The sequence below is a fragment of the Coffea eugenioides genome, chromosome 10 (genome assembly GCF_003713205.1).
Source record: "Coffea eugenioides isolate CCC68of chromosome 10, Ceug_1.0, whole genome shotgun sequence".
NCBI classification, from domain to species: domain Eukaryota; kingdom Viridiplantae; phylum Streptophyta; class Magnoliopsida; order Gentianales; family Rubiaceae; genus Coffea; species Coffea eugenioides.
The window spans coordinates 36295393-36319971 of record NC_040044.1 but is presented as its reverse complement, the minus strand read 5'-3'; the positions used below and the strand labels follow the sequence as shown (position 1 = coordinate 36319971).

Below are 24579 nucleotides of genomic sequence, written 5' to 3'. Positions count from 1 at the left end.
GTGAAGGAGCAGCCAAAACAGTCGTCAAGATTTTGAGTACTTTTTTCCTTCATATCAAGAATCAAATGTTTTCCATGTCATAAATTTGAGCGAGAATGGTGCATGGATGGTCCTGAGAACAGCATTTATGCCAAAACTTTGACAGAAAATGAGCTTAACATTGTGGGGCATTTCATCAATAATGATTTTGGTCCAGGTTTTACAATAATTTACTTATCCCCAGTAGGATTTTCGGTGCCTAGCAACTCTTTTTCGTAATAGGAACCAAAAAGAAGAAGAAGAAGAAGAAGAATGGAATGAGCCATCTGAAAAGCTTTCTTGACCATGTTGATTTGAACACTACTAGATATAACCTCGGAAAAATGGCTTCAAGCTATTTATGGAACGCACAGAAGGTGGACGATCAGTGTAAACCATATGTGCTTGCAGCACATAAAGCTTGTCCAATGAGACTCTGTCTCATAGTAGAAGCAGAAGGAATAATTTCTGATCATGATGGACACAGCAAACAAAAATGCCTTTCTTCTTTTAAAAGAGATGCAAAACCAATATAAAATGCCATCATTGGGAATTTTCTTCATCGGATGTTAGATATATACTGCAAGCATCCGTCATTTAAGAAAATTCCCCATGATGACATTTTATATTGGTTTTGCATCTCTTTTAAAAGAAGAAAGGCATTTTGTTTGCTGTATCTATTTGTGTTTTTTTTTTTTTGTCGCAACGATAATAGTTGTGTAATTTACTTTAACCTAGTATAGGGGGAGGGAGAGTATAAGCAACGGAAAACCCCACATGGGATCCTCAGTGCCACTTTTCCAGTGGTAATTTAGCGCCACTTCTATATTTATGCCAAGTGTCCTATTTATTTAATTTGTCATGTGTTGTTTATTTAAATTTCTTCTATCAACACGTGATAAGTGAGATTGACATTGGATTTGACACCGAGTAATGACACAGAAGATCCCAACTACATCGAAAGAGGTGCTGTGTCTATTTGTGACCATGGCCATATGATAGTATAATTGCCCAAAAGAAAGGAAAAGAAAAGAATAAGAAAAATACACTATAACTGCACAAAAGTTTTTGTTGAGAATACCAAATATCAGCCACCAAAGATTACTAGTCAGTGAAGTGCTAATAGTTGTAGAATGAAGAACAAAAACACTACTAGCCAAAATCCAAAAGGGCAGTGGAAGTGCAATAAGCTGGGAATTGATGAACATAGAGAAGGCAAAACGTGCAATGTACTTAAGAAGTAGGAAAACCCATCATCACAAGGTGATATAAAAGCATTAATTTAATCTATTACCGTCAATCAATTGAGTCATCTGAGTCGGATTTTAATAAACTCAGATTTGATTCATCTAGTTAGTAAGATATTCGGGTTTAGGGTCATAAATTTTGAGCTAATATATATGAAACTCGTGCTTGACTCACAATACATTCAGATTTTAAGATTAAATTGGAATTAGGCAAAACACACTTATTATTTTTTAGTTTTCTTAGTTTAATTACTATAATCATTTAGTAGTAAAGTTAATTTGAAATCTACAACATTAAAACTACACATACACCAATAATAAGTTCATCAAAAATACATAAACCAAAATTTTCTAACAATAATTGTATCTAATTCTTTTAAAATACATGAAAAATAATAATAAAACATGAAAAATATATCCATCTAATGAATCTAATTCCTTTTTCACTGATTACTAATAGTCTAATTATACATTACATGTTTAAAAATAATACATTTATAGCTATATATATATATATATAATGGGTTGGGTTTAAGTCGAACTAATTCTATGTAGCCCATATTCGGTTCACTTTTTGATTGGGCGTCAAATGTAGGCCCAAACTCTGATTTATCTAGAATTATAAGTGGTTTAGCCCATTTTCTTTCAGGCCAAATGAGAAAATTTCGAGCCATCCTAACCCTATTGACAGTCCTAAATTTTAATCAAACATTGGATTAAATAATAGATAGATAATACCAAACTTGAAATACAAAATAACTTGTTCATTCATTCCCCTATTCCTCCCACCTTGCCTTAAACAAGAAGCTTTTGAGTAGGACTAACGATGAATTATGGACACTTAATGGTCATTAGAGAAACTAACAAGACCTTTCTGTGTTTTTTTTTTTTTTGTCGACGAAGTGGGTGTCTGGGTCAATTCCGTAAAGGCCCGACTAATCCCACTCCGGCCCGGCCCGATCACCTAGCACGTTAGATGCACGGAGAAGCTGATGTTGCTGCGGAGGTTCGACCCCAGACCTGACGGTCCCGAGGAAGAGGCGCCAACCACCAGCCCATTCACGTGGGGGCCCTTTCTGTGTTTGAATGTAGTGAAAAATACTAAAGAGTTCAAGAATGGAAAACTATACCAAGATCGAAACATAACACTAGCTCCCTAGCTGATAAAAGGATAAGGTAGGTAGAGATGGTTATAATAGTTACTGTAGAAGTCAACAATACCTTTGTATATGTGAAGGCAATGAAAAAAGCAAAATATCGACAATCAGTTGAGACTCTGATGTGCTACAGGGTCAGTTATCATCCAAAATCTTGAAACTATAAAGTATTCCCTAACAATCACTGCTGTTAAGGGAATATTGGGCGGCAATATCTGCAGTTTAACTGCATGAAGCATCAATATATGGTAGATAGAAAGGGCAATTAAGAGCAGAGAAATTGCCAAGACAGAATTGGACAAGGCCACATTAAAACTGAAAACAGCAGGAAAAAAGCACTGCATTAATGCAACAAAAGGCAGGAGAAACCATGTCAATTGCTTTCTAAGAATAGCATTATTGTTGCCATTCTGCAGCATACCTTTTAATATAAGACCTTCGTAAGGATATATCCACTGTATGTTGTGATGCACAGGGTAGGACAAGCAACGCTAACAGCTAAAAACTTACATGATGGTTCTTAGTCAAAGGAGTTTTACGCTAAAAGGTTTGAGGTTCATCCGTTACAAACAACATCCCCTTACAGAATCTCCATGGTTGATCATCTGGTGTCCCAGAGCTCTCGACTTCTTCTATTGTTTCCGTTGCTTTGAGTGGGTGGAGTCGTCCTTTGAATATCTTGCACTGCACAAGTTGTGCTATCTGTAAGAAGAAAGACAATGCCATTAATTATGAGAATATAGCACAACTTTGAAGGTAAGTTCGAGTCAAAGGAAAAGGCAGAAGTACAAAAACATTTTCTTATTGGAATTTGGATAGAAGGGAACTAATTTGACATAGAAAAAGAAACATCAAGTCATGGAAGAGGATAAGCATATGTTTAATTTGATCATCCACTGCAGTTGCTGCATAAAATGTGGGGTTTACACTATATCTTTGCATGCACAGTCTGTTCTTTTCCCTCAAGTTGCATTCCACGATAGTATATGAACTCTTTTTTGCAGCCTTCCACCATGCCACGAACACGGATTTCCAGTTTTGATTTAGGGCCTCAGTAAGCATCTCCATTAAACAGATTTCTGTTTGCTGGCTTCATGGTGTAAGAAAACCATATTTTCACGTTACCATACCTAAAATTATCTGCACAAATAAAAGAAAAGAGTGGCAAAAATAAAAACGAACACCCGCACGGCAGATGAATAACAAAGTGCATGAACTTTCATTGATCAAAGAATATCTATGATTAGTCAAACATGTTCAAGCCAATTTGCTTCAATATTTCTTTTTCGTAACAAGTAATTTGTTATTGGTTTTAGAAGAAGAAAGAAAGGCCAAATTATGTAGCACACTGATATATAGAGTTTAGGAACTGCCAAAGTTACAAAGTTGGTGCTCACTCCCCCTATGTGATACCTTTCAAATGGTAAATTATCAAGAAAACTCAATGGCCAAGAAAATATGAAACATGTAAGATAATTGTGAAGTTGAGCAAGATGCTCCATAAGCTAATTATGATAGTCCAAAGATCTCTTAGTACTTTTCTTTCTACAAAGTAGCATGTGCTATGTTTCTTCCCTTTCTCACGTTGCAGCAATTGATCAAAAAGGGAAGCAGAAAGTGAGGTTATAAGAATGACACAAAGCATCATCTTGCCACCTTTCTGGAGACTGATCAGACTGTAGGGCTTTTAAAGTTTTTCGTACATTTTATTCCTCAATCGCAGCTCAAGCATATTTCCTGCAGAGCTACGGTCCTCGCAGAAAATCATTCCCTTCCCGGAGTGCAACAAGAATCACATGCTGAAGCTTGATTAACAAAGAAAGATAAACAGCAGGAAAAAACCTAAAGATGAAATGTAGTTAATGAAGAACACGCATAAAATAAGGCAAAGAAGAAATCTTCAAGAAAAAATTAGATTAGATGTTACATTAAAATTGATCTCTAATACTTGTTGGAGCTATTACGGGCTCTAGTTGAGTCCACTAAATTTAAGGAAGAGTAAAATCCAGGACAAATTTGAAAGATTTGGAGATTGGTTACCATGTATGATCTAGAACATCTCCGCTGGTAAGAAGTTTCAACAAACAAAGTGACTGTTCATGCTTCATAGCTGTTATTAGGTTTCTAAAAATGTGACCTAGGAGTCAATCCACAGAGAATGAAACAAAGGAGAACATGGAAATTAAGTAAATAAGAAAAACAATTACAACAGAATGATGTTTCAGATAAAGAATTTGAGTCTCCAACCTTACCAAGAGGAAAAGAGATGTGAAGACAGATGAGATACTTGTGTCTTAAACTTCTCCAGCCTCAAGCTATCTTTGAGCTCTGATGTTGTAAAGCTATGTGTTCTGTAACACTGTGCCAGGAGATAAGAAGCTTAAAAGGAAAATGCCAATGTTTTTTCTTTTTCCAACTAGATATAAGTGACTGGAAATCTACTAGACTAAAATCTCATTTGGTGTAAGAAAGATTTTTAGACTTCCCAATTACCAATCGGATAATCTCCGTTCTTGCAGAACATAGTAAGTCTCTCCAATTTTTTGACCCTAATTTTATGCAATCCTAATCCAGCAAACCCTTCACAAAGACATATAGATAATTCTACCTAACCCCCAAAAAGACAAAGAAAAAACATAGAGACTGTCTAAAGAAATGCTAGAGATAAAAACAGTAAAATAATCAGACCACAAAATATAGATTGTTACCTAATTGGCAATGATCTGATATACATGCCCATCCATACTCTTCTGAACTGATCTATCAAATTCAACAGCCGAATACCACTCGATCTTGATAATAAATATCCTCTCAGCGTTCTTATAGACTTTTAACCTTACTTTCAGGGCTTTTGGATTAGACTTAGAACTTCTTTTCTTGCTCCATCTTGACAAATACTTGTCCTCTTAGACTTGTACGTGTAGCCGGATTACAAGAATACTATGTGAATGTGTCAGCAATAGGTGGAACATAGCTGTCCTAAGTCCTGATGTGCGTCCTGTAGTACATCAACAAAAGAGTGCTAAAAATACATAAATAAAAGATTTGGTCGAGAGATCACAATAAATAATTTAAAAAAAAAAAAAAACATTGCATGCTTCAATCAACATCAACACAAATGAAATCTACAGGAAAACTTGACCAGCTGGACTATTTGAAAAAAAGGGGGTTTTAGCTTTATAATCAAACGATGCATCTTACCACACAAAAAATACAAGTTTTCCAAAACAAATCACAAGCTAACTAGTCCAAGGAGGCCGGTATAATGGAAATAAACAAACAGAAATATTTTTAAAGAAAAAAAAATAAAGAAAATTCCAATTCTTAAACCAAACCCTAAAGGAAAAGGGATTCAAGAGCACAAATTTAATCATTTAGTATTGTATTTATATGACCAGGATTCTTATACACAGCTAGGAGGCAATCATAATTAAAAGTTTAATTAAGCCTAAAATAGTTGATTTATATCAACATGCATGCCAAAGAAAAAACATCAAGAATCAAAATAATTGACTTAAATCACATATTGCTCGTAAAGAACCTTGTAAGCTTTAAAACAAGTTCTCAAGATATGAGATGCCACTAAAATAATAGACATGCAACCCAATGATCAGAATTAAAAACCCTGAAAATGAGTAAAACCCCCAAACAAGGACTGCATGTTAATTTACGGGTACAAAAAAAGGGAAAAAGTTCATATTACCAAATGCGAGTAGATCAAGGTCAATTCCAAATAAAATTAGCTGTGGGAATGAGGTCCTGAAAATATTCATGTCGACTCAGGATTTTATTCGTCGAGAAACCAAGCAGTTCAGCATCAGTAGGGTCAAAGTAGACCCCAAAATCAGCTAAGTTCCCATTGCCACCATCATTACCTCCAGCTGGTGCTGGAGCTGGATTGACCATTACTTTTTGTGAGTTTTTTGAGTTGAAGAAGAAGAAATTAAAAGTGAGTTTTCTGTCGAGGTAGAGATGAATGGAGGAAAAGAACAGGAAGCTTCAGTTACAAAAATATATGCAAGAAGAAGCCAAGAACACGCAGTGTTGCATTTTGGTAAGTGCTTGAAGTTTTGGACTTATGTTCAACCGAATCTTTAAGCAGTTTTGTAACCTTCTTCTCGCGGGGAAGTGGTAATGAATGTCAATTAATAGCTTTCTCTTTTTCTTTTTATTTGTAAATTTAATATTCAGTCTAAAAATAATTCTTTTTAAAATTAATCTTTATACACTATTAACTTGAGATACATGACAACCAATAATAATTTGAATTTGAAATCGAAATTCTGTATATATAACATGTGTAATCCCTACAATGAAAGTGTTAATACAAATTATTTTTTCAAATAAATATAAATTATTAAGTGAAAACTGAATAACTAATATGTCAATGACTAACATGGTTACAATCCTAATACACATCTTACTACATATGCAATAATTTGTCAAACGAATTTTTCAGACCATCAAAATCAGGCCGGATCCAAGATATGGATGCCTACATTCACTAATAAGAATATGTGCATTTGCTGGTGCTCTGAACCTTTGTAAGATCTCTCTTTGCTTATCACCAAAGTGTTCAATTTAAAAAACAAAAAGACTAGGTGCATTTTTCCACAAAAAAAAAAAGGAAAATGAAAAGAAAAGAAATTGCGTACCTTGTATTTTAATTTTAAAGTTCATAGGTGGTTTTTTCTTTACCATTCGTATATCTAAAACATAATTTATTGGAGTTCTTGTGGCCTTTTCCTCAACCAAAATTTTTGTAGAAATAAATCTATAATTTTATCATTTTAAGAAACTTAGTAATACTCCTTGATATTGTTATTTAACCATTCTTAAAATGTAGTTATTCTTTTCTACAAAAAGAAAAGAAGTGATTACTCAAAATGTTGCTGAAAATATAAGCATGCTTTGTCTAGAAATTTTTGAAAAGCTGAATGTTTAACTTTATAAGTCAAAATAGTTATATTTACCTCACCAACAATTCCTCTATACAATTGAGTTGCTGTATAGTTTCATACCAAGGTTATGCCATATTCAGTTTCCAGATGAGATTTAGATTTCTCATTTTTGTTCATCAATCTCATACTTGTGTTAAGAATTCTATGTATAATTTTAGAAGCTTTAAGGCTTGAGCCATCACAAATACTTTAGACATGGAAAAGTAATGTATATACGGTTCTTTGTTGTATTTTGAGTTTCAAGTAGGGGTTTTAGATTAGGACCTTTAAACCCAAATATTACCCTTTTAAAGTACCTTACAATCTCTTCCGTTATATTAGATATTTAGATTCGGTCTAGAAAATATTCAAACCCTGAAAACTAAACCTGTAATCGTCAAATCCACCGGAAATGCATATACATCCCTGCCTTCTTGTAAGTCTTCTGAAGGCGTTGTTATAGGCCAATATCGTACGCTTAAGATTGACACTTCATTCAAATTAAGAAACATTGGGAGTTGTTGATGGCCCTAATGTTGAATTTTTGGATTTGGAAATAAAATGGAAGCAAAGATGACAATTGTTGATTTTGGTACCAAAAGAGTCAAAAAATCCAAAACAACGACGAAGAAATATGTTGAAAACAACAAGAAGACATATCAAAAATACGTTTTGATGTGAAAGATAGGCAACATAATCATAAAGTTAATATAAACAACCCAAAATCTATACATTGCATGAATGTTTGCAATCTAGGGAACTTGGTTCTGCAAAGCTTGAATTTCATCACCTCTTCCTACCAGTTCGATGTTTCGATTACAAGCTCTGATCTTCTGATCGCCTAAAAGCTCACTAGTTCTTTCTCTTTCTTTTTCTCTTTCTGCGATTCGATTGCACTACGACTTCCTTACGGAATACCATGCAGGCTACAACACTTGATATCTGAAAAACAAAGACACTTTTTTATTAGAACTTTATTATAAGTTTAATTAAAGTAAGTTTGAGATAACAAAATGGTAATGTACATATTCATAGCAATATGACGAAGTAAATAGTTTTTTACATAAGAGGAAATTGATTACCTTATAGTCAACATTGCCAACTGCACTTGCTCCATACACGTCTGGATTTAGCCTGAATTGGTGTATGTACCAATTGGTTCTATTCCCAGGATGTTCCGTTCCACAATAGTAGATGAATTCTTTCTTGTAACCATCTACCTGACCATCAATGCAGATAGCTTCTTCAGATGTAGGGGTCCAATAACCATCTCCAGTGAACACATCGTCATTTTGCCCTACGGTATAAAAAAACCATTTCTTTCCAGCACTATACTCGCACCTATCTACAAATTATCCAAAAAAAAAAAAGCTTTGGAAATGGTTAACAGCTAACTACGTTAACTTGAAATGACAATTAATATAATTATTAAGAACATGATCTGTTGGATGCAAAACTAATAACCAGGTAGATATGGGAAATGTCTAAACATCGAAACAATCGACAGATGCTGATGATAATTAGAAATCCAACAAATTAAGATGGCAAAGAGAGTGCTCACGAAAGTAAAAGACAGATGTTACCTGCCCTTAAGGAAAGAAGATAGAACTTACATAGGAAGTTCTCTCTAACACTTTTTTTTTTTTTTTTTTGAAGCTGTACGTTAACGCTTTAGTCTAGCTTATTATTTAAAGGGTCTAAGAAGAGTTAATTCAAAAGTATTATTGGAATAAGTAGAGGATGGCTACCAATCAGCAAGTGATAGATCGGAAGGAGAATGACGTTTACTAATAATAACTACAATAATAATGAACTGTGATCTAGAATCGACCTTTAGACATTGTACAAAAGAGATAATAACATTTAATAAACCAAATCATGTTTGCTGAGTCGTACATAGGTGTAATGCAAGGAGATTTAACAATGTATAATTTTTTTTTTTCAAATGCATCTTGGGAACGAAACAATGAAGTTTAGACAAAAAAACATTTGCAGCTCAAATTGATGTATTTCACCACTTATTCAGTCAAACCCATGCCCTCACACTCTTTCAGCCAATTACAACTCCCCTACTACTGCTGTGCAGCCTTTCCTCAGGTTTGTAGAGTTTGAAGGAGCCGATCGATCCCATCAGCCAGGCGGCCACAGATCATGATGCACTCTTCACTGATCAAGCGCTCTTGCGCCAAAGATGAATGGGCAAGATGATTTTTCGAAACCATGGGATGTAAAAATATATCAGTAGGGGCGTATGAGTAGCTTGAGCAGTTGAAGAATCAACCTCGAGCCATCCGCCTACCAGATTGGAAAGAGGTAGAGAGAGGGACTGATTTCAGCATATGCAAACCAACTCACTCAATTCACTCAACGAGGAGTGCCTCGGCGAAGAAAAGTCCCCCATTCTAAAATTCATACTTGCAGAATCCGGAATCAAGTCTAATCCAATCACAAGGTAGAACCAAAAAATTTTCACAAAATTATTCGTTCTGATTAAACCAACATGCATGCTGAAAAAACACTAAAAAATAAAAAAGAAAATAAAGAAGAAATTCAAACTTAATCGACGCTGACAAAATTACACGGCTCCAAACAAATTTCGTTAAATCCCCTCAAAATTACCGACATGCAATTGAAGAATCGCAACCAAAATTCCAGATGAAAGGAAAAAACTGAAAATTGAAGTTTCTTATCAACCAATTAAAGTTAAGGATAGAATTACCAAATGGGAGCTGATTAGGGCTTGTTCCGAAAACATCAGCGGTGGAAATATAGTCAGGCAAATCATCGCGACCACCCATAATTTTGTTCCTCAGATAAACCATCAATTCTTCATCGGTTGGGTCAAATCTACATCCACAAGGGACTTCAACAGGGGTCCTTTTTCCTCGATTATCGTTATTTCCCCCTGCTGAAGCTGCTGATGGTTTCTCCATTTCTGAGGCCAAGAAAATTGTGAAAATGAATGCTTGCTGGGCTTTTCAGTTACAGAGGAAATACGTTGTGGTTATCTGTTTGTACGCGACTTGAGAATTGAGGAAACGTTTTTGTACTATCCCATGAAGAATAAGCCAAAGTTGCATGCGTTAAAGCTAGGTGGCTTTGTGAGACAAGTTCTCGATGTTTTGCACTTATGTTGAACTGAATCTTCACTTTTTACTTTTACCTTCTTGATGAGAATTTGAGATAAGCTCAAACTTCACAGTTCGCATAATTTTGTACCTTGCTTTGCTTTGTACACCCTTTTTTTTTAAAAAAAAAGGTGACAAATTTTTTATTATTTTGTATGTTACATTTGTACCACTATCCAAGTAAAAACGGTAAGGGATATTGTATCTACATCTAGAATTGAACCAAACTACTCAAGTGTAACTAGGTCCACACATAAACAGCTTGACTCGACTTAGGCTTGGCCGAACTCAAGTTAATTTTTGCCCTAGACTGAACTCAAGTTGATTTCTCTCGTTATTGAAGAAACGTCCCTTGTTAGCTGTAAGGAAAATCTTTTGGTTTGTAAGGTTATTTTTTATCTGTGTATAAATCATTGATATTTGCAGCAAATAAACCCTTGTTAGATACCATAAGCTAGCATGAAACTTAGTTGAGAAAATTCTTCAACTAATGTTAATGAAAGGCGGGATACTGTCAAATGATTGTGCAATTTAACCTTGCAATATCTATGCAGGAGTCATGATGAAATTAATTGGAGGTTTAGCCGACTTCAGGTTTTAATTTGAAGTTTCCTTCAGGTCACGTATTCAGATAATTACGCAATTTTGCTTTGCAAGTGTACGTCTATGTCTGCGGGTTCTTTTGTTGTTATTATTTTTTTTAATGCTTTTGGCTTCAGGATTCTGAGAATGTCAAAAGCAGCAGATGGCCTCACATGCGTAGAAAACGAGGTGGACATATTTAATGGGGAAATAGATTATTAAGTAGATATGTCGCAATTACATGAGCTTCATAAACTATCTAAATTTAATGATGTTAAGCCTTTAGATTTGGAGGTTCTTGATATATTAATTAAGTGATAGATTCTTACAGCACATAAACATCCAGTTAAACATGATAAATGCCTCAATCGGATATGAAATATTCGTGATCAATATATCATAGTACTTAAGACATAGTAAATATTTTTAAAATTGTTATCTATGTTGTAATATACTTTTAATTTCTTTTTCATTTCTTGTCTCATTTTACATTTTTTGGTTTTTTTTCCTCTTTTTTGGTGGGTAGGGTCTATCTTTTTAGTTTTATGTAAGACCTGGTAGCCAAAAAGAGTTGGCAAAGGTTGTACTTATTATTTTCATTTAAATGTGTAATGTAACTTTTTTCCTACTAGTAATAGTTCACGTGCTTTGCACGTGATTGTAATATTTTAAAATATATTATTTTTCGGTACTAAAATTTTTTTATGAAATTTTGACCATCAACATCATAATATAGTATTTTTATGTTATTTATTTTTGTAAGCTAGTTACTTTTAAAAATTTTATTAAATGAAAAGAGACAGAAAACATTCCAATATAGTTGACATATCCCTTAGGATTAAATTTGAAATCATGAACGAAACACTTTTTGATTTATAGCTTGAACTCTAACATATCAAATATTAATAATATCATGTTTTACCAAAATTATTGTATATTCGTGACTCTATTGCATATAAACCACAATCATCACAATTTTTTATAAATGAAGAATATAATTAAGTTAGAAAAATAAATATAAATGTAATTTGAATTCTTTGTATTATGTTAATTCTATTTTTGTCAATAATGGAGTATAAATGATCCACCACGTAAATTTTTTGTCTTGTACATTCTAACAATTGACATTTTATAGATAGAGATAATTGGAGTTTTTCTATTTTTCTTTTCTTTTATTCATGTTTTTAGCACAATCCAATGCGAAGCAAGAGCAACAAGTCTACATTTTTCATATAAGGAAATATTTTTGGTTTTAATATTAGTTTTTTTTATGATCATGAAATTGGAATGAGAATTGTGGCTAATTAATAATTTTAATATTAATTTTTTGTATATTACAGTGTTTTAGTTTTTAATTGCCAACTTTTAATCCATAACTGCTATCATTTGGTTTATTTGGATTGAGCATTATTTTTCTAATTTTATTTGCTTACATCATCATTACAATTTCCAATACACCTTTTTATCTTCCCAATTACTTTTTTATCTCACATACATCACATTACAAAAAGTGCTACAGTAGAAATATCCCAAATAACTTACAATCCAAACAAACCCATTATTATCAATTATTGGAATGCATTAAATCTGTCCAATTACAATTGTCACCATAAATGAAATTTGCTTAATTTTAAAACTTTTCATTTCATAATCGCTTCCATTATTCACTAATATTGCAATACAATAAATACATGTAATCATTAGAAAATAAGGGTATTTTGGATATCACCAAAAACAATTTGGATATCATTTTCATTTTATCATTCTTCATTTTATATTTACTCTTATTATAATCCTTATTTTATCATCGGAGATGGTTTCTGACTTGATGGATGGATTTAGTTTGCTCAAACCAATACAAATGAAGCATTACTATATTATTGTCACTAACAATGTTTGTCTTCCCCTGGATATCTGTGATTTGGATGTTGTCTTTCGTATTATTTGAATTGTATTCTAGCTTTTTAATTCATTTGCTATTTACTTTATGTCATTTTATAAATAGTTTTCAATTTTATTTCAATTTTTCTTGTTTTGATCAGTTGCTATTAATGATAATAGTGGTTTGTATAGTGCTATTTTAGATTTCTTTTTTCTAGTTTAATACTGCTATTTCAGTTATAAAGGTGTCATCAATTTTTGTATATTGAAATTTCATTGGTAAAAATTCTTCATATTGGTAAAAATGTGTAATTGTAAAATTTACTTGTGATATTTGTGTGAAGATATGCAGATGAATAAGGGTTTTCTTGTCATTGTATGTTTCTCCATTTCTAGAGAGTATCTATTTTTTGAAATTGATTTTTTAATAATCTCAACTAATGACTAATGAGAAATTTTTCATGCTTCAATTAAGAAATTTTGATACGTGTAATAATAGGAGATGGAGTCCAAGGGTAGGTAAATAGTTTTTAATGAGGAATTTTTAATTATAATTACCAATACCATTAAAATGTAATCAATTGGAGTGTTTTATTTCTTTTAATTAGTGCCACATTAAAATGCAATAATTCTAATTAAAAGACATGAGGGTAATTTAGGAATAATAAAAACTAAGATAAAAAAGTGCTTACACTTGCACTACCCAATACCAACATTCATACTTTTTATATAGTAATGATAAATATGACAAAAAGGAAACGATATCAGTACAAAGTACAACATGGGATGACATTTTTTTTTTAAATGAAGATGTCACTACTTAAAATTGGAGATCGAGGTTAAAAGTAAATTTGTATGGCTTGTTATCAATTATGAGTTGACTATTAGAGCACGTGGTCAAACATTATATTTCTTTCATATACCGTGGTTTGAAGTTCGAAAAATGTATGATGAATTTGAGCAGGCTCTGATAAAGTTCAAGCTCAATTTGGTCAATGAGATCTAGTTTTTAGTTTATATTTCACTACAGCCTCAAAGGATCTTTTTATTCTTCCGATTGCACTCAGATTGTCTTAAGGCCGCATGGCATACTCAAATAACTAAATGCAGGCGGTGTTACATTTTAATGAGTATTTGAAGTTTTGGACTTAATTCAACTAAATGCATATGAACCAATTAAAGTTAAGGATAGAATAACCAAAGGGGAGTTGATTAGGGCTTGTCCCGAAAACAGCAGCAGTGGGAATATTGTCAGGCAAATCATCGCGACCACCATAATTTTGTTCCTCAGATAAAACATCAATTCTTCATCAGGGGGGTCAAATCTACATCCAAAAGGGACTTCAATAGGGGCCCTTTTTTTCTCCATTATCGTCGTTTCCACCGGCTGAAGCTGCTGATGGTTTCTCCATTTCTGAGGCCAAGGAAATGGTGAAAATGAATGCTAGCTGGGCTTTTCAGTTACAGTGGAAATAGGTTGTGGTTGTCTGTTTGTACACGACTTGAGAATTGAGGAAACGTTTTTGTACTATCCCATGAAGAAAAAGCCAAGTTGTATGCGTTAAAGTTAGGTGGCTTTGTGAGACAAGTTCTTGATGTTTTGTACTTATGTTGAACTGAATCTTCACTTTGTTACTTTTAGCTTCTTGGTGAGAATTTGAGATAAGTTCAGGTGCAGAGGCCCCGTTCCGGGCCCAGACACGTGGCAGCCCAGGAATGGCCGAGCTGGGCCTTGGCCCTCAGACCCCTGGGAGCAGCCCCGGGCCGTACCGACTAGGGCTCCCAGGGGAGGCGAAGGTCCATCCCGAAGAGGTCGGAGGAAGTCCCCCCCCCGAGTGCGGGATACTATCTATACCGGGCAAGTCCCGCGTCGTGCGGAGGTCGGACTCCCTCGCAGGTATAAATAATAGCACACATCCACTGTACAAGGGACGCTGATTATTGGCAATTAACTCTGGACAGTTGCTACTTCCCGTGAACCCTACTCACCGGAAAACTAACTTGGCCGTCGGAGCGCCCTCGGGGACAACCCTCGGGCCCCCTCTGTTAGCTCATCTTCTCTGTTTTGCAGGTCTTGGATCAGCTCTCCCATCGACACCCCGAGCTGATCAGGTCAGCTCTCCTCGGGGAAGCGTCTGCGCTTCTTCAGTTGGCGCCGTCTGTGGGAACCGTAAGGTAAGTAAGATTGTGTTGATGGCCCGGACGCGATCCAAGCGTACGGCAGAGAGCGCCGGCCCTGGGGGCGGTGAGGGGTCCCAGCGGAAAGAGGCCGGGGCGTCCCAGGGCGTCGGTGGCTCGGCCCTTTCAGGGGAACGGAGGCAGCAGATCTTCCAGTTCGTGACGGAGAATCTCCCCATGCTGGAGGATATAATTCGGCAGGCCAAGCAGGGAGAGGGGGCTGGAGGTGCACAGACCTCCAAGGCCAAGGGAAAGGAGAAGGATTTACCCACTGATCCTTCAGAGGATGACTCGCGTGACCAGCCCCCTAGGAGGAAGCGACCCCGGACTCCTCCCCGCCCCCGAGCCTCGGTGGTTGAGGACAGCGAGAGGTATTCCCGCGACAGGTCCGCGAGGAGCCAACCCAGAGACCCCTCTCCGAGGAAGCCCACACGGAATGGGTTCGAGCGTTCCCCTGCTCGGTCTGTCAAAAGCCGGCCCCGCGATCATCCGGACCCTGCTCGGGATGAACTCGAGCAGATCTTGAGGCCCCGGTCATACGAAGATAACTATGCAACCTCGCCCTTTACCCGGGAGATAGAGGACTACCCCCTACCCCGGAGGTTCAAGATTCCGAGCATCGAGATGTACGATGCCTCTACAGACCCGGAGGACCACCTCTCGGTATTCCTGACGCATATGCGCATGCAAACCGCCGCGGATGAGGTCCGCTGCAAGACCTTCCCTATGTTCCTAAAGGGGAAGGCGCGGCTCTGGTTCCAGGGACTGAAACCGGGATCTATACGGAGCTTTCCCGAGCTGGCCCGGCAGTTTGCAGCCCAGTTCGTCTCCTCGAAGGTTTACGCGAGAAACGCAACCCACCTGATGTCCATCAGGCAAAGGCCCGACGAGTCGCTGAGGAATTTCATGACCCGCTTCAACGCGGAGAGCTTGCAGGTCAGGGACAAGGACGAAAAAGTGGTGATGGCCGCCTTCACGAACGGGCTCAGGGTGGAGGAGCTCTTCTACGATCTGGCCAAGAAGCCTCCCGTAAACCTGGAAGAGCTCCTACGCAGGGCTCACGAGGCTGCCAACGCGGAGGAGGCGGGTCGCCTAAAGAAAGAGTCAGATCGGGAGATCGGAGATCGTAAAGGCCGGACCAACCCCCTGGAGGTGAAGGAGGCCCCGGCCAAGAAAAATGTCTTTGATCGGCTCTCGAAGGAGAAGGCCCCTGCTCTGCCACCACTCTCAGAGAAGACCTACACCCCTCTAACACGGCCCAGAGCTCAGATCTTGGCCGTCATGGAGGAGGAAGGGCTGGGAGATCGGCCGCCCAAGATGGGGACGCCCCGGAACAAAAGGAACCAGGACCGATATTGCGCCTTTCACCGTGACGTCGGACACGACACGGAGGGGTGCTGGGCCCTGCGTAAGGAGATCGAGGACCTGATCCAACGTGGCTTTCTAGGTCGGTTCGTACGCCGACCAGGACAGGAGTTCGGACGCAACCCTTACGGAGATAGGCGCGAGGGACAGCGTCGCGACCGTCCAGAACGACGTGAGGCTCCTCGGAACCACTCTCCCGACCAGGACACCCAGAACCTGGTGGGAGTGATAAACACCATCGCGGGAGGCCCCACGGGGGGGGACAGTCATGCAGCTCGGAAGAATAAGCGGCCACCTCCCGAAGGGGACGACTCTTTGAAGCGTCTGCGCATGGACGAGGAGATTACCTTCGGACCAAGGGATGCGGTTCCCTTGGCTTCCGGGAACCATGAAGCTATTGTGATAGACATTGTCACCAATAACTACCGGGTGAAGAAGGTGTATGTCGACCAGGGTAGCGCGGTTGACATCATGTTCTATCGCGTGTTCAAGGAGCTCGGATTAAGGGATGACCAGCTGACCCCGGTCCGGACGCCCCTGGTGGGCTTCACCGGACCACCCATCAGCTCGGAGGGAATGATCACCCTGATGGTCACCGTGGGACAGGCCCCCAGGTGCCGGACCATTCTCGTTGATTTCGTGGTGGTCAAGCAGTCGTCCCCGTACAATGTGTTCTTGGGGAGACCCGCTCTGAACGCCCTCCGAGCTGTCTCCTCTACTTTCCACCTCAGAATCAAGTTCCCCACCCCTGGGGGGATAGCCGAGGTGCGCGGCGACCCAGAGGTAGCCAGGGCCTGCTACCTGGCCACTCTCCGGGGGCAGGAGAAGGTGGTCGCCCAGACAACCTGTTTAGAGCCCTACATCCCAGGGGATGAGGCCCAACTGCTGGGCACCCCGGATGAGATTGAGGAGTTCCCCTTGAGGAAGGAACGTCCCGACCAGGTCATCCGCATCGGGGCATTGCTGCCAGCGGACGAGAAGGAAGATTTGAAGGCCTTATTGAGGGAGTACTCCCAGGTCTTCGCATGGACGGTGGATGACATGCCCGGGATCCCTACGGACCTGGCGGTCCATCACCTCGACGTGGACCCTCACTTCAAGCCAGTAAAGCAAAAGAGAAGGAGTTTCGCCCCCGAGAGAAATGAGGTGATCAGGGCGGAGGTCGGCAAGTTGTTGGAGTCCAAGATTATCCTGGAGGTCTACTACCCGACCTGGCTGGCCAACCCCGTCCTGGTCAAGAAGGAGGACCTGACCTGGAGGATGTGTGTAGACTTCACAGACCTCAACAAAGCTTGCCCAAAGGACTGCTTTCCCCTGCCTCGAATTGGCAGGTTAGTAGATTCCACTGTGGGCTTTGACGTTCTATGCTTTCTGAATGCCTTTAAGGGATATCACCAGATAGAGATGGCCGAGGAGGACCGGGACAAGACCTCCTTCATCACCGAGGAGGGAACCTACTGCTACAGGACCATGCCCTTCGGATTGAAGAACGCGGGAGCAACTTACCAGCGCCTGGTGAACAAGTTATTCCAAAACCAGGTCGGCAGGAGCATGGAGGTTTATGTGGACGACATGATCGTCAAAAGTCGGACTGACCAGCGTCTCATACCCGACCTGCGGGAGGTACTGGACATCCTACTGAAGAGCCGGATGCGCCTAAATCCGAAGAAGTGCACTTTTGGGGTCAGATCGGGAAGGTTTCTCGGTTTCCTGGTGTCCCGAGACGGAATCCGGGCCAACCCGGATAAACTCCAGGCCATCATGGACATGGCCCCTCCGAGGAGCGTGAAGGAGGTCCAGCGGCTAACAGGAAGGATGGCCGCCCTGAATAGGTTTCTCTCGCGCTCCGCGGTCCGGGGGCTGCCCTTCTTCCGAGTACTGAAAGCGCCGAAGGACTTCCACTGGACTGAGGAGTGCCAGAAGGCCTTCATCGACCTAAAAACATACTTGGCCGAGCTACCATCTCTGACAGCCCCAGAGCCGGGGGAGACCTTATTCCTATACCTATCTGCCTGCAACGAGGCCGTCAGCGCGGTCCTGGTGCGGGAGGATGAGGGGGCTCAGAGGCCGGTGTATTACGTAAGCCGAGCTCTACAGGGGCCAGAGACACGATACTCGCCAGCCGAGAAGTTGGTCCTTGCCTTGGTACATGCGGCACGCAAGCTCCGCCCTTACTTTCAGGCTCACGGCATTGTAGTCCTGACTGACCAGCCCTTGCGTCAGATACTCACCAAGCCAGAGGTCTCGGGCAGAATGACCAAATGGGCTGTCGAGCTAGCCGAGCACGACATCGGCTACCAGCCCCGCAAGGCTATCAAGGCCCAGGCCTTAGCGGATTTCCTGGCTGAAGGGGCTAGCTTGAGTCTAACCGAGCTGAGCCCCCAACACGAGGAGCGGCTGCCGAAGGAGCCCTGGGTGTTGTTCGTGGACGGGGCCTCCAGCAAGGAAGGAAGCGGGGCGGGTCTGCTACTCATTTCACCCACCGGGGAAGAACTGACCTACGCCCTCCGGTTGGACTTCCCCGCGTCCAACAACGAGGCCGAGTACGAGGCCCTGCTCACAGGGTTGCGGATGGCCCACCAGATGGGCATAACCGCGATCCAGGTCAGGAGCGACTCACAGCTCGTCGTCCTTCAAGTCCTTGGGGAGTATGAAGCCAAGGACGAGGTTATGAAGAAGTACCTGGCCAAAGTTCGAGAGGCGGTGGCCTTGTTCGAAACGTTCGAAATCGAGCGGGTGCCAAGGTCCCAGAACAAGCGGGCAGACGCCCTTTCAAAGTTGGCATCCTCCTCATTTGCCCACCTGAGCAAGGAGGTATTGGTGGAGGTGCTAAAGCAGAAAAGTATCGATCAGGTCCAGGTCCTGGCTATAGACAGCTCGGCCACCTGGATGACGCCCCTCATTGACTTCCTCAGCTCGGGTGCCCTCCCCGAAAACAAAGCTGAGGCACGCCGAATCCGGCTCCGGGCTGCCAAGTACGCCTACACCGGGGGTACCCTCTATAGGAGGTCGTATTTGTCCCCCTGGTTAAAGTGCGTGACTCCCGAAGAAGGTGATTACGTCCTGCGCGAAGTCCACGAAGGAATATGTGCGGCACACGTGGGATCTCGGGTGTTGGCCAAAAAGTGCCTCCTTTTGGGCTACTACTGGCCATCTGTCTTCCGAGACGCAGCGGATCTGGTCCGGAAATGCCGAGCTTGCCAGGTACACGCCTCGCTGCGTCATCAGCCAGCTCAGGAGATGATTCCCATCCATAGTCCTTGGCCCTTCGCTCAATGGGGAATAGACCTCCTGGGTCCCTTCCCCCGAGCCCTAGGAAGATATGAGCACCTCGTGGTAGCTATAGACTACTTCACAAAATGGGTGGAAGCGGAGCCCTTGGTCTCTATCTCAGGGAAGGCAATTCAGAAATTCTTTTGGAAGAGCATAGTTTGCCGGTTTGGGATTCCGCATGCCCTGATATCCGACAACGGCCGCCAGTTTGCCGAGAACCCTTTCCGGAGCTGGTGCGCCGAGCTCGGAATCAACCAGCACTTCACGTCGGTTGGTCACCCCCAGGCCAATGGCCAGGTGGAGAACGCCAACCGAACTGTCCTGCAAGGGTTGAAGACTAGACTGGAGTCCGCCCAATCGAGCTGGCTGGATGAGCTCCCAAGTGTCCTCTGGGCTTACCGCACTACGCCCAGGGCGGCTACTCACGAGACCCCGTTCTCCCTAACATACGGAGCAGAGGCGGTGGTGCCCGCAGAGGTTGGTCTTCCCTCACCCAGAACGCAGAACTTCGTGGCACCGTCCAACGAGGAAGAGCTTAGGTGCAACTTGGACATGCTCGAAGTCAGGCGGGAGGAAGCGGCTATTCGAATGGCTAAGTATAAAAGCCAGCTTGCTCGCTATCACAACGCCAAAGTAAAGACTATACAATACCAGCCAGGAGACCTCGTCCTGAGGAAGAACTCGACAAGCAGAGTACGCGGCTCCAACAAACTCGACCCAAACTGGGAGGGCCCCTACAAGGTCCTGGAAGCGAGTCGAGCTGGTTATTGCAAGCTCGCAAGGATGGATGGATCTGAAGTACCTCGGACTTGGCACTTCTCCAATTTGCGGTTGTTTGTAGCGTAGGTTAAACCAGGGGGTTCAGTGGCTTGTCCTCGGAAATCCGAATTTTTGTTTTTCCATTCAATCACAGCTCGTTTTCATTTTCATTTGTATTTGTTTTATTTTCCACTTTTACAACCAGCACATACACTAGCACATTCAGCAATCCCTCGCTCAACGTCCTAGTGGGAGGCTTGGGGTAGTGGGTGAAGTGTGAAGTGTTCGGCCCAGGAGGTCGGCACGAACGCACTTAATGAAGTGTGAAGTGTTCGGCCCAGGAGGTCGGCACGAACGCACTTAGTGAAGTGTGAAGTGTTCGGCCCAGGAGGTCGGCACGAACGCACTTAATGAAGTGTGAAGTGTTCGGCCCAGGAGGTCGGCAAGAACGCACTTAATGCTTAAAGTACTCGGTCGGAAGTGCGAATTGTTCGACCTAGGAGGTCGGCAAGGACGCGCTTAATATTTAAAGCACTCAGCCCCGAGGGATGAGGTGTTCGACCCCGGAGGTCGGCACATAGCATTGCGAGTGGGCAAGGAAAGAAGAAAATAACTCTTCGAAATCTTATGTATACATTGCAAGCCTATCTATTACAGAGCTTTCGAGCTGCCTATCTATTACAAAACGCCCTGCCTATCTACCGTAAAACTTCCGAGTTGGTAATCTCCTTCGATGTCTGTTCTACCTGCGGGTGGCCCGACCGGGGTGGAAGCTGAAAGTACACCTCAAGCATGTTGAGAGGCGTATGGTGAAGGCTATTCAGGAGCCCGGGAGCAGGGAACCCATTCCGTCCTGGATGGACCTCCAAGAGCATTTTCAACTGGAGCATGGTCACATCCTTACAAAAAGACAGAATGGGCTTCTGGAGTGGCCACCGCCCTAGGCCACCGGCTCTTTCCCGGCAGCTCTGCCTGGAGACCCGTCCTCCTCCAGGGGAACCTCCTCTAGGTCTGCTCCTACGTCGGTTCGGCGGACCAGGCTCTTCAGGGCATGCCCCTTCCGGTACCCATCAAAGAGCCAGTCCAGCCTATCCTCGGCTGCAGGATCGTAGTCCTTGAAGTCCGCCACGTTGAAGCCGGGTAGGTTGAGGCCCTGCACCTGGGTCAGGGCCCGCGTAGAGCCAACCTGGAGGATGGGCTGGTTGAGGAGGGCGATGTCCACCTCGAACTGATCGGAGGAGATAAACTCCCGAACAGCCTTCTTCCGCTTTCGGCTGACGGTGCCGGAGAGCTCCACGGCATGCTCCTCCTTCAGCCTGGCCACACCAGCCCTCTCCTGGTCGAGTTCCGACCTGGTGGAGGCGAGCTGGACCTGGGCGGCATCCATCTCCTTCTCGGCCTTGTCTAATTTGGCCTTAAGGGAGCTGGCCTCCTGGAGGGCCTGGGAAAGCTTCCTCTCCACCTCCAAGTTCTTCTTCCTCAACTTCTCCAGGTCGGGAGACAGCTCGGAGAAGCGGGTAGCCAGGGCGGCACCAGCAGCGTTGGACTGGAAAAGAGAGAGAGCAGATCAGCATGCCACATCACTTAACCCAGACACGGGGGTGAAATCAACCCAGGGGCGATACTTACTTGGGCCTGGGCGGTGTAGTACGCGTCCAAGAGCTCAGAGGGGCTGGCCAGCTCCATCCACTTCCTGTCCCTAGGAAGGACCGAGCCCACCATCAGCTCGCGAGCCACCTCGGGGAACTGGGCTCGGTCGTTGATGGAGAGTTTCCAAGATGGACAGAAGTGGCGGGGGTCATGCATCGTGGGGGCTTGGCCTGGCTTCAGGGGAGCTATGTGGCGGAAGTGCCACAAGCTCGGGGGAGCCGACTCCTGGACCTGCTCCTCGGCAGAGCCCACGCCCAGGTGGACTGGTCCCCCGGAGACCCGCGCAAGAGGAGGAGGCTGTGCGGAGACTAGGGCGAGCCTCTTCTGCCCAGTCTGAGAGGGCTCGTCCCCTCTGCCCCTCTTTTGACCGGCCGCCTTCTTTTTGCTGGCGGCCTGCTTGGAGGGGGATGGTTGTGATGTCTCCTTCTGGGGGGCTGAGCCGCCCCCCGGGGTGGAAGCCCCACCTGGGGCCCCCCGAGCAGCTCCCGGCTGGGGGTCGGGAGTGGCCTCCTCGAGAGATGCGCCCAACAGCTGGGAGAGTTTCCTCACTGAAATGAACACCAGGTCAGCCAGACGAAAGACAGTAAAAGGCAAAAAAGGGAAAGTCTATACACTATGAATAAAGACAGGGTCAGAGCCAGCGTTACAGGTGTCGAGTTTGGGCTGGGGGGTCGCCACTTCCCCAGAGGATCCGGACAACGTCCCCATCAGCCCTGTTGCGGAGATCTGCTCGGTAGAGATCCTGGTAACATCGAGCTTCACCTTGGAGCCCAACAGCGGGCTGAGGGTCTCGTAGTCCAGGTCCTTTGGGTAGGGGTCGGCCTTGACCCCCCCAACCTTCCACACATTGGGGGGAAAATGTGTGGATCTGACAAAGAAGAAATCCTCCTTCCAATCCTTAACGGAGGAGGGGAGGCCGAAGAACAACTCCTGGGCCCCTTTCCCTCCCTTGGTCTGGGGGCCCCGGCGGGAGAAGTAGTACCATCCCGGAAGGGAGGACTTAAGAATGAAGGCGGCTCGGAAAAGGGAGAGAGAGTAGGGGATGTCGCAGAGAAGGCAGTAAATCAGGAATCCGGTGATGATCCTGATGGAGGTAGGGTGAAGTTGGGTGATTCTGAGCCCCCAGTAGGTCAGAATATGGGTCAGAGCTGGATGGATGGGGAGACGGAGCCCTGCGATGAGCTGCTCCCTGTAGATGGCCACGAAGCCTGGGGGAGGTCGGCAGGCTCGGTCGTCGGGCCCGGCCGCCCTCGGCTCGAAGGCCGGAGGGATGGAGTACGACTCGGCCAGCTCGGCCACGTCCTGGGGCAATAGGGTGGCCTCCTGTAGGTCTGGGTAACCGTAGGAGAATTCGGGATCCTCCCCCTGCTCCGAGGTAGGGGTCCCCTCAGAGGGATCCCTGTCTTCCCCAGCTCCGCCCTGGGCCCTGCCAGGGGAATCATGGGGGGACTGGGGAGAGGAGGTGGTTGCGGCCTCTCGCTCGAGGTAGGCGTCGAGCTCAGCCGTTTCCTCTAGAGCGCGGGCAGAAAAAGGATGGGATGAAGGAGACTGGGGTGGAGGAGAGCTCATGGTGTCAGTAGGCTCGGGCAGGTCTGAGGTGTGGAAGCTGGGACTAGAAGCAGAAGAAGGGGAAAGAGGGGGAGGAGAAGATGGTGACGAAGATGAGGGTGAAGGCGAGGAAAGAGCGATGATTCGGGGAGCTCTGCGGCGGACTGATACTATAGCAACAGAGGAGGAAGAATGATCCGACATAAAAAGTAGGAGGTAGCAGAGGGCAAAAAAGACACTGCAGAGGGGGAAGATGAATCGCAGAAAGGACTTACTGAGAACGGCAGAAGAAGGACTGAAGGCTCGCCGGAATCTGGGCACAGGACGCCGGAGGTTGCTGGAAAATGGAAATGTGAGTGCACAGGGAGCGTGATAACTTGAAATGCACAAGAAGAAGCGGAAATGGCAAATGGGACAGATGAGAATTTGGCATCCCCTATTTATAGGGGGAAGAGTGGAGGGAAAACGGTTGCGTGAATTTGAACCGACCCCCATGTGAACGCACTTAATGCTGGTACGAAAACCGAAGAGGCGGGACAGCTGAAAGGACGCGGGCACAGCGTCCCTGTGACAGCACTTTACCAGAAGTGACCTCGGCAGAGTAGTGCGCGGCTCTGGCCTTCCACGTGGCGGAGGTAGATTAGGTCTGCCTGACAGTCCTACCTAATCTAGGGGGCTAGTGCAGAGGCCCCGTTCCGGGCCCAGACACGTGGCAGCCCAGGAATGGCCGAGCTGGGCCTTGGCCCCCAGACCCCTGGGAGCAGCCCCGGGCCGTACCGACTAGGGCTCCCAGGGGAGGCGAAGGTCCGTCCCGAAGAGGTCGGGGGAAGTCCCCCCCCGAGTGCGGGATACT

General features: G+C 43.6%; 2 protein-coding genes across 2 annotated transcripts; both read right to left on the bottom strand.

The window, feature by feature from the left end:
- Positions 1 to 2731: 2731 nt before the first annotated feature.
- LOC113750128 lies at positions 2732 to 3906 on the bottom strand. The gene is made up of 2 exons (XM_027294069.1): positions 3350 to 3906; positions 2732 to 3124 (listed from the first exon to the last, which is right to left on the bottom strand). The coding sequence occupies exons 1-2, from the start codon at positions 3488 to 3490 to the stop codon at positions 2963 to 2965; spliced, it is 303 nt and encodes a 100-aa protein (XP_027149870.1). The 5' UTR covers positions 3491 to 3906; the 3' UTR covers positions 2732 to 2962.
- Positions 3907 to 8214: 4308 nt separating this feature from the next.
- On the bottom strand, positions 8215 to 10295 carry LOC113750783 (NAC domain-containing protein 86-like). The gene is made up of 3 exons (XM_027294725.1): positions 10082 to 10295; positions 8445 to 8707; positions 8215 to 8304 (listed from the first exon to the last, which is right to left on the bottom strand). The coding sequence occupies exons 1-3, from the start codon at positions 10293 to 10295 to the stop codon at positions 8215 to 8217; spliced, it is 567 nt and encodes a 188-aa protein (XP_027150526.1).
- Positions 10296 to 24579: the final 14284 nt, after the last annotated feature.

Excerpts from the sequence above, each read along its gene's own strand:
- LOC113750783 (XM_027294725.1), bottom strand. The coding sequence starts at position 10,295 with ATGGAGAAACCATCAGCAGCTTCAGCAGGGGGAAATAACGATAATCGA. Across the intron at positions 8,708-10,081 it reads CCCTAATCAGCTCCCATTTG|ATAGGTGCGAGTATAGTGCT; the intron begins GTAATTCTATCC and ends GATAATTTGTAG. Across the intron at positions 8,305-8,444 it reads TTGGCAATGTTGACTATAAG|ATATCAAGTGTTGTAGCCTG; the intron begins GTAATCAATTTC and ends TTTGTTTTTCAG.
- LOC113750128 (XM_027294069.1), bottom strand. The coding sequence starts at position 3,490 with ATGGAGATGCTTACTGAGGCCCTAAATCAAAACTGGAAATCCGTGTTC. Across the intron at positions 3,125-3,349 it reads TGTGCATGCAAAGATATAGT|ATAGCACAACTTGTGCAGTG; the intron begins GTAAACCCCACA and ends TTCTTCTTACAG.